The sequence below is a fragment of the Eublepharis macularius genome, chromosome 1 (genome assembly GCF_028583425.1).
Source record: "Eublepharis macularius isolate TG4126 chromosome 1, MPM_Emac_v1.0, whole genome shotgun sequence".
NCBI classification, from domain to species: Eukaryota; Metazoa; Chordata; class Lepidosauria; order Squamata; family Eublepharidae; genus Eublepharis; species Eublepharis macularius.
The window spans coordinates 233,133,595-233,143,528 of NC_072790.1; the positions used below are offsets into that span (position 1 = coordinate 233,133,595).

The 9,934-nt window shown below is 45.0% G+C and overlaps 1 protein-coding gene across 1 annotated transcript; it reads right to left on the bottom strand.

Annotated features, from left to right (window-relative positions):
- Positions 1-870: 870 nt before the first annotated feature.
- Positions 871-5,690, bottom strand: LOC129335320 (GPI mannosyltransferase 1-like). Its single transcript, XM_054987758.1, has 2 exons — positions 5,679-5,690; positions 871-2,534 (listed from the first exon to the last, which is right to left on the bottom strand). Exon 2 carries the CDS (start codon positions 2,363-2,365, stop codon positions 1,079-1,081), a length of 1,287 nt encoding a protein of 428 aa, XP_054843733.1. The 5' UTR covers positions 2,366-2,534; positions 5,679-5,690; the 3' UTR covers positions 871-1,078.
- Positions 5,691-9,934: the final 4,244 nt, after the last annotated feature.

Sequence of the window (9,934 nt, forward strand, 5' to 3'; positions counted from 1 at the left end):
AAGATGTAATGGACTACCAACCAGAAGTACAATTTGGGGGGCCCCAAACCATTGAACTAAAAACTATATTCATAACAAGTTTTAAAAAAACAACCATCGCAACATAGCAGGGGGATCTCCAAATACTGGTTTGGGTCAACAGCCAGACATTCTTTGTGGCTGCCACCAAACCTGCCTCGTGGGCAGGTTCTCGGTGTCTGTCAGAGGAGCTGGAATAGTTTCTGTTGGGATTTTAGCAAGTGTTTCCATTTCAGTCATGAAAGAGTTAAACTGTGTTAGTTAATTAGTAAACTTATTTGCATGTAACCACTCAGGCCTCGAGTTTGGATTCCCGCCATAGAAATGGGAGTCTCTAAGCACAATGAAGTAGAATTAGGATTTTCTGTTGGGCGACCTGTTTATTGGGGGGGGGGGGGCAATTAAGTGATGCTATATACTGAAGTTTTATTGCTCTTTGTCTCAGTCACTTGCTCACTCGTTCTCTCACTTGGCTTACTTACTCTCTCTCAGTTGCTTTTCTAGCAAGATGTAGTCAGTTTAGCAATTTATTGTTTTTCTCCAATGTAACCCTAATTTTTATCCTTTAGTAAAGTATTCTTACAGAGCTACACTGGAGTGTGTGTCTATTCTCATTAATTCCAAGGTGCAATCTCTGCATTAACTCTGCAGATCTCCAACAGTTTCACATACTGTTTCTTCCTGCTACAAAGCTTAGCAAGAGGCAACAGCATTCCTCCCCTCCTAAGTCTTTTGCGGGGAAGGAAAGAGGATCTCTCTCACATCTCACTGGGCTTTGGAGTAGGCAGAAATAGTGTCAAAGAACTTTAGGCTTACCTTCTGTTTAAAGAAATGAACAAGACTTTTCAAAGATCAGGATGTACTCTTTTTACAACATTAGCCCCTTCCCCAGCCCTCTTCATATCAAATATACTGTAAACCAAGGACAAACATCTCCAATACAAGACATTGCAAAATGATATTAGCACACATTTAAAATGTTGTTTCCCAGTCCTGTTCAAGCGAGTAACTCCGTTTTGAGAACAGCTTACAGAATTTCACCGGTATAGCAAAGTAGGTCTTATTGTAGCTTAATTCTCTTGGTCCCCTGGCCTGTGCCATAGTGAGCAATAATCTGGACAAGAATCGCAGTGTTGACAAAAAGAAAGAATAAGCCTGCTAGCCATATGAGCAAGAAAGTGTTCTGCCCTTCAAATTCCAAAAAGTATGCAGGTGCCAGCCACAGCGCTTGCCCAATAAGCCATGCCAGGAGAAGAAATGCAGCCCGCTGCCAGGACATCCTCAAAAGGGGGATTACAGGTGGCAGAAGGCAAAGGTACCACAGAAAATACTGAGAGGTGCACACTTTGTTAAAACTCACAAACACAGCTGTGTGCAGGAAAGAGCAGAAGACAAGATCGTTGTAGTAAGCAAAAGAAAGCACTAAAAGAAGCAGGAGCTGAGGCAAGAAAGCCGCAAGTCCAAGGGAAAAACTCCACTCGCTTTCTGCGGTCAAGTACAGCATGTAGAAATAGGGTGAGAAGTTGTGGCGGATATCTCTCCGGGTCAAGTGGTACAAATAGGTCTGCTCCAGAAAGTCCCAACCATAAGAGAAATAAAAAACAAGGCCCAGGGCTGCAAAGGTACATCCTGCTACAACTCCAAAAAGCAGGTTATCCCAACTGAAGAGTCTTAAGAAAAAACACCAGAAGCGGTCCATGGAGCGGCTGATTTTCCATTTTTTCAGCGTGTTTGCAGATTCTTTTTTATAGCTCCTGCTGCTTTGCAAATGGAGAACTATTGGCAATGCATAAGTCACTGGGTAGATTTTCATATGTACAGACAGGCCGTAAAGAACAGCAGCCTTGGCTAGCTGCCTCTTTTCCATATAATACATAGTACCCAGGACTAAGCCTACTATGAGGGACTCGGCATTTCCTCGGCTGGATACAGTCATGGGTAGGGGATTGAGGAGCCAGAACGCACAGCACCCACAGGCCTTCCTGCTATCCAGCCCTCTGAGCAGCAGAATCTGGTACATGAGGTATGCAGCAACCAGATCTCCAGCAATAAAGAGGAGTTTTCCGTACAGATTAGTAAGATAGATGTTTGGGGTTAAGATCCAGGCCAGCAGTGGAGTATAACGGTATGTGGCTCTTAGGTAAGGAGACTTTCCCTCTGTGATGTATTTGGCAGCATCAGTGAATACTTGGTAGTCAATGTCTGTATATTTTACCAGCATCGTTCTGTCCTGATAAACTCCATAAAAGACCAGCACAAGCCTGATTATGAAAGCGCTGCCAAATAAGACATCTTTCCTGAGAAATCCTGTCAAGATTTGTTTCCCAGATATCTGATGGAGTATCATATTGGGGTCTCTTTTAACAGAAATCAGAATGAGAAATAAAATCTGGTACTGGGTTAGGCTTGAACCATCCTTTGGTTATGCTGCTGTCTGAACGAGAAGGACGCCGGTTTGTATGTTCTTCTTCTATATGGAATCCAAAGAGAGAACTTGGTTGAGATTGCAAGCGGTCCTGTTCAAAAGACAAAAACAAGGAAAATGACTTTCACTTGGAGATTGCACTAATGGAAGCCACACAGAAAAGTAGTTTGTTTGGTTTCCTTGTTACGAGATCTAAAGATGAGGCATCAATAATATGCTATCTGCAGATCGGCAAGTGCTTCATGGAACTATTTTGGAGTTCCTGGCAGTAAGAGACACAGGTGGCACCCAAAATAAAACAGGAGTCCAGGGGGCACCAAATGTATTCCAGCACCCATCTTATAAGGGAAGTCACAGTTACTAACAGGCTCCTACAGCAGGAAGAGTTACATCAGTGCTTAGTTCTCGTGGCCCTTTCTTACATACCCAGAGTAATGCCAATCGCCACTTTGGGGTCAGGAAGCAATTTTCTCCTGCCCAGTTTGGCCAAGGATCATGAAGGTTTTTTGCCATCTTCTAGGCATGGAGCAGGGCTAATTGGGGGTGTGTGCGGGGAAGATAGTTGTGAATTTCCTGCATTGTGCAGGGGGTTGGATTAGATGACCCTGGAAGTTCCTTCCAACTCTTATGATTTAGAATTCAGATAAACTGCTGTTGTATAAAGATGCTCACCCCACAATATTTTATGTGAGCATCCTTAGGAACATCTGGTGAGGATGAAATGTACATATTTTAAAAATAACTAGAATAGCAGGAAGACTATTTGCTGATGGGAAAAAATAAGGCTGATCACACCAATGTAGCATGGTGACTACTGTGTTGTTGTAGAGGTACTTTAAATCCCAGTATCATGAAATTCACTAGATGGGCTTTCACAAGACTTAGGATAACAGATTTCACAGGGGGTATTTTCAAGATCAGCAAGCTGATCCAAACGCATCAGAGAATGAAAATGCAATAAAATAAAATAATATAAAGGAGCAACTTTTCCTTGCATTAATAGGAACAGAATGCCCTAAAGTTACATGATGTAATTCTGTTGCTGAAGCTAAACAAATCCAGTCCTCTAAGGTACCTGAATGGGAGACCCTACCGGGACTATATTTAAACAATTCTAGCACGGAGGTACACGCAACTTCTTCCCTGCCCAGACAAATCTCAACATTCCACGTTTATGTCACATTCTAGACTGACCAAAAACAGAACCCACTTTATGTAGATGAAAGAACAGACTTTAACATTACTCCCAAAGATATTGCAAGGATTAGTAATGGTTACAGTGGACTTTGCTGAAAGTGTCAGAATAGGGATGCAACATTTTACCATATGTGGTGGACTTGTAAGGAATCACGAAAATACTGGATAAAAATACATGAAGAGATGCAAAAGATCCTCAAACTCAGATTTGAATTAAATTCGAAAAGTATGCTGTTAAATATTTTACCAACAAATCTGAGAAAAGAACAAGAAGATCTCTTCCGTTATATGGTGACAGCAGCAAGAGTATTATTTGCAGGAAAAAGGAAAACCGACGCTTGTCCCGGTCTCCCAGAGTGGAGAAATAAAGTTCATGAATGTGTTTCAATGGCCAAACTGACTACCTCCTTACAAAACAGGCTGATAACCGACTTCTGGAAAAAATGGAAGGATTTCTTTGATTATTTAGGTTAAACTAATTGATATAGTAGCTTAGAGGGAGGGAGGAAAGAAGAGAGGAGGAGAAATGTTATGTATCTAGGTTCAAAGAAGCCAAATATGTAATAATTACTTTATTAATTTAAAGAAACTTAAATGTTCTGCTTGATTTATTCCCAAGACTTTTATATCTGTACTGTTTATATACTTATTGGTTGTGTAAGATTGTATAATTTTCAATTTACTGTCTAATTTAGATTTTGCAAAACTTTTATACTAATGCACTTACTTTTACTGTTTTTTTCTTTCTTTAAATAAAATGTTTAATTTAAAAAAAGAACAAAAAGAACAGACTTTACACTGACACGGTTTAGCCTTTATCCCAACCGTATTCCCAAATACGCCCCCTCACTAATGTGCTAATGGCTGCCATCCATTTCTGCAGAAAAAGTAAAGCATTGAAACTGGGAATATAGTGACAACAACTTTGTTCTTCACCCCTCATAGCGGGGGGCTCTGTTCTCTGAGACTATCCAGAGAGCTGCTGCCTTTTCCACATGTGCAAAGAAAATAAAACAGTAAAAAGGAGTAACTTTCCCCTGTGTCCTCTGAAGGCTCTTGCAATAGACCATCTTCCTCCACTTCATTTTGCTAACAGGAATATCTTAGCTGAGGATGCCGCATACCACAGAAACAGGTGGGTAAAAAAATAGGAACCAGAGCCACCTGAGGAAAGGTGTGTGTGAGCAGAGAGAAGCTAGTTTTGATGAATATTTGAAGATATGATCAGGCCTTTAAAAGGGAAAGGTATCTAGCAGGAAGCATTAAAAAAAACCTCTTTGATTCAGTTTTAGGGGATGGTAACTGAGTGGGGCAGGGAGCTGGAGGCTTTGGTCTGTCTGAGGAAGATTCCTTAAAAGGGCAAGGCAGGGAAGAGGCGAATGATCCCAGAGTTGTGTGCAAACGGATAAGCTTGTTGCTGGAATGGATTGGAAGCGGCTCAGTGGCAATTCTGCTCCTTCCAGGGGTTAGGGATAAGAGCACCTGCCACTCTTTTTGACCTGTAGCTGTGGAAAGAAGGGAATCAATGAGAGAGGCAATTCAGAGGCAATAGTTTCCAGCTCTTGCAGAGCATCTTCCCCCTCTAGTGGCGGAAATGTGTTCCAGCCACGCTTGCGCATTAGCAGAATTGAAGCCAGGGACTGGCAGAAATGGAGGAAATTGGAACGGTAATAGAGGAGTGAAGCATGCTCTGTAGTGCAAGGCAAAATCGCGTACGGAGGGGGAAAGATCAGCATTACTCTGCTCTCGCAGGACTCAGCCCCTGGTATTGGAAACAGACGCTTGGAACTGAGGACAGGACCAAATAAAGCCCGGGGAGGTGAAACCAATGATGGAAGGAAAGGCATGGCCCTGTTCAAGGTTAAGGTAGCTCCTGTGAGTTTATGTTGTGATTCGGGTAGCAACTTATTAAAACAGGTGAAATTCAAAGAAGAGGGGGAAAGCTGCACTAGGCTGAGAAAAGAGCTTGCCACTGCCTGAGAGGAAAGAGGAAGAGGGAGGGGAAAGGCACACGTTTTCTGCTTCTGTAAAATCTTACCTTGTAGTGGGGAGGCTGCTCGATCTAACCGAGCATGCTCAGTGTGGTGCTTGGAAGCTACTGCCCTCAATCGCTTTGCCCATCCTTTGTGATTCAACTTCCTATGCTAGCTTTTCAAAAAGCATATTTAGGAGAAGCAGCCAGGGCCAAATGTGTCTGGGTGACAAAATAGCACTACAGGGCCTGAAAGACCCAGGGCTGAGGAAGAGATGCCATGGATTCTAGGGGGATTAGATACGAGGGCATACACAGTTTAATATAAGGGAGTTATCGCTCTGTGCCCTGCCTTTCTGTTTTCCCATGAAGAGTAATGCATCATGATCTGAACTCTTTGCCCGTCACCAGGGCTCATTTTGAAAGGGAACGCGCAGGAACGCAGTTCCTGTAGTTCTCCGAAGAGGTCACATGTCAGGTGGCCCCGCTCACCTGATTTTTGGCCATTTGGGGCCTGTTTCAGCCTGGATCGGGGCCAAAACGGCTGAAGGGCCTAACACCTTCCTGTTAGGATCTGGCAATTTGTGGTCATGCTGATAAAACAGTCAAACCTTAGCTCTTGCTGCTTTGCACTGATGATGTTCTCCAGCTGAAACTGTGGTGGAATCATACACATTACAAGTGGATTTCACTTTCTGTTGTGAATGAGGTTTAAAAACATGGCTCTCAGAGTTCTGAAACCTTGAGTGTAAAAGGTTGAAAATGCTGCTTTTTACAGCATAATTGTGGCTGAAACAACAGATAATTAGCACAAAAGGGCAGGTTTTGTTTTTCATTTGCCTTGCCACTAAGGATCTGTCTGTGGAGGAATTTGTTTTCGGCTTTTATGAAACAGATACAGATCATAACATGGTGAGGGGGGTTGAGTATGTCAGTGAAGGCGATCTTGATCAAGAGATTAAACTTCTAAACTTGATCAAGAGATTAAACTTCTAGCAGAGTCATTCATGGCGGAACAGTCAGTGCTGAGACACCAGATTAAGATGCATCCACCCCTTTCAGGAATCAACGGTCACATTAACAGAAGAGAGTTAGCAGTTCCTATGGTGGCTGATTCCGCACACGTTGGATAATGCACTTTCAATGCACTTTAGCTATCATTTGGAAGTGGATTTTTTGTTTCACACTCGAAAAATTCAGTCCCAAATGCTCTCTAAAGAGGATTGGAAGTGCATTATCCAACATGTGTGGAATCAGCCGGCGATGGGGTGGAGGAATCGCCCAATCTCCACTCTGCCCTTTCTGGGCAAAGTGATTGAGAGAGCGGTAAGTAACTGACTAATTCTAGTTCTTCTTAAAAACTCTGGTGGTTTGGACCCTTTCCAGTCTGGATTCAAGCTATGGGACAGAGACAGCTCTCGTGGTTTTAGTTGATTTCCACCTGAATGTAGACGAAGGCTGTTTCTCCTCCTGGATTTATCTGCATTCTTTGATACAGTAGACCACGTCATCTTGCTGAGGTGTTTGAAGTCAGAAGCGGGTATCAAGGGACCTCCCTTGGACTGGTTTAAATCATTTCTAATGGAATGGACTCGAAAGGTTGCTGTTGGAGACCAGCTATCTCCAGAGCAGAAATTATCTTGAGGGGTTCCACAAGGCGTAATCTTATCCCCCATGTTATTCAACCCCTATGGAACTGGATGCCATCAATATGCAGATGACACCCAGCTCTATATCTCCAAATTACCATAGGATGCAGTAGAGATCTTGGGTTGCTGCCTGGCAGTTGTGGTCAAATGGCTGAAAGCAAATAAACTGAAACTGAACCCAGACAAGACGGAAGTGATGCTGGTTCCTTGCTGAATCACACATACAAAGGGGCCAGCACCTTTTGTACCCTCTTTTCCCAAGATGGGCAGGAAAGGAGTCCCCCCCCCAAAAAACCAGCTAGCCACCACAGCTAGCTGGATCTTTTGTTACATTCTCCCCATTCTCGCATGCCGCAGGTTTTCATGATGGTACCAAATGGCTAGAACAACATTCCTCCCAGGATGTCAATCAGAGCAAATGGTATTTTTTGCCCTCTCCTTCTTACTGTCCCAAGGCTGGGTATAAAAAGAGGAATCATGGGCCAGCTTAATAAGGCTCATGTCCCCATCATGATACCATGATGGCCAAAAAGACAAATAAGTAGGTTCTAGATCATCTCGAGACTGAATTTTCCCTAAAAGCTAAATGGTTAAATTGGAGGGCAGCAGGAAAAGAAGACGACCTAAAATGAGATGGTGCGGTCCCTCAGGGGGTCATTGGGTCCACCTCTCACCCTTCTACCTTCCTGCTGGTCTGTCCTCAGGGCTTCTTGGGGCCTCAGAAATGGAGCTGCAGGACAGGGTTATGCCACCCCTCTTGGAAGGGCTGTTGAGGCCTTCTTTCTCCTATACAGCACCCTTCCTTACAGCCCCTCCCGGCATCCTCCATGGCTCATCCTTGGAGTCCACCCTTTTATGCCCCCCTTAACTCCAGCCCCACCCCCCTATACCATCCCCAAGGCATGGGTGAATTCCAGGGCCAGCTGCTGGAGCACCACCTGGGAAGAGCACTACCCATACCAAGGGCCGTCTCTCATTCTGCCTTCCCCTCAGCCCACCTGGGCCCACAAATGGGCTGGGAAGGAGGTTGGTTCCCACCTTGGCTGGCCCCCTTCCCCTCTAGCTTCATTAGCAGGCTGACTAAAGGGCAGGCCCTGATTGGCCTCCCACGTGTCAAGCTGGTCACCTGAGAGGCCAGGGCTTGAGTTACAAAGCTGCTTCATGACAAGGCAACATGGTCATCTTATGACTGGGCTGTGTCCTACCAGCTTGGCAAGTTGACCCCATCACTGCTGGGCCACTGGACTAGGGCCCCCTGCCGCTTTGCTAGCCAGACCTGCCCCTGCAGGGTGTGTGCTGAGCTCTGGGGCAGCTGCCATGGTGGGCAGGGGGAGTCTGGTTGTGGGAACCATTGCTGCCATGGCTTCCGCAGTTGTTTCTGGTGCCTTGGAGGGGGCAGAGGCTTGCAGTGTCACTGCTATTGTCACTCATGGGGGCAGGAAGGGTTCCAGGTGGGCAAAGTTACTCTCTTTGGACACATGGCTGGACTCAATTAAGGAAGCCACAGCCTCCAGTTTACAAGATCTGAGCCAGGCTGTTAATGATGGGATGTTTTGGAGGTAACTAATTCATAGAGTCGCCATAAGTCAGAAGCAACTAAAAAAAATGATTTTATTGGTTTTTAGGTGCATATACAACAGGAGGGGGACGGGTTCACACAGTTAATAAAGGTTGCAATAAGGGAAGTACAGCAGAGGGAAGGGAAAGGGGGGAAAGGGTAGGGATACAGCCTTCATAGTGTTCTGCTTACAATAGCCTACCATATACCAATCAACCATGGCCGTCGTCACACGGGCATATTCAGCATATAGCGTTATCTTTGCTGTCGTTACATGATGCATTTTTCTGTCAGATTTCGTCCCCTCACGCTTCAAGCTGTTCACACCGTGGCGCTCTGTGCCGGCATATCGAGCTGGCACAGAAAATACTCCTTCCTTTTTTTTAAATTTTTTTTTCCGTTTTATTGCGTTATAGCGAAATAACAATGTAAAACCTTGACGATAGCCCAACCTCTAACGAGCTTGATAGGCGGGCCAAGTTTTCCCGCTCATTGACCAGCCAGATCATTGGATGATAATGTTTTTCTGGCAAATTTTAACTTCCATAAAGATCCCTTCGTCCAGAGAAAAATCCCTGTCTGACGTGATCCCCATCGCTGAAGACTCAACCATGGCTCCTCAGAGAGAACTTGTTCTTCTGGTGGCGCAGCTGGTTGCTTTCATGGTGCAGAGTACACTGACACTATGCCTTGCACATCTGAGATCCCTCCGTCGGAGGAGAATGGCTGCGGAAAGACTGTTCTTTTCCTTGGAACAAAAAACTCCATCTGGCATCATAGGCGGGAAGGGAAGTAGACGGAGGTACCGTGAACGGTGGCATTCCCTGGCCAGCCTGAAGGCACCAAGAAGATTTTGGGCACGAGAGCGAAGTCAGGACTGGTGGGAAAGGATCGTTCTCACCACCTGGGATGACGATCAGTGGCTTGAATGCTTCCGAATGGACAGGGAAACCTTCATGGAGCTAGTCGGCGTGCTCCGCGGCAGACTTGAACGGCAGCACACCAATATGAGGGAACCTGTGTCCGCGGAGCAGCACGTTGCAGTGACCATTTGGGTTCTTGCCACCGGTTCCTGCTACCGCGTTGCGGGTGATCAATTCGGTCTTGGAGCATCG

Excerpts from the sequence above, each read along its gene's own strand:
- LOC129335320 (XM_054987758.1), bottom strand. The coding sequence starts at position 2,365 with ATGATACTCCATCAGATATCTGGGAAACAAATCTTGACAGGATTTCTC.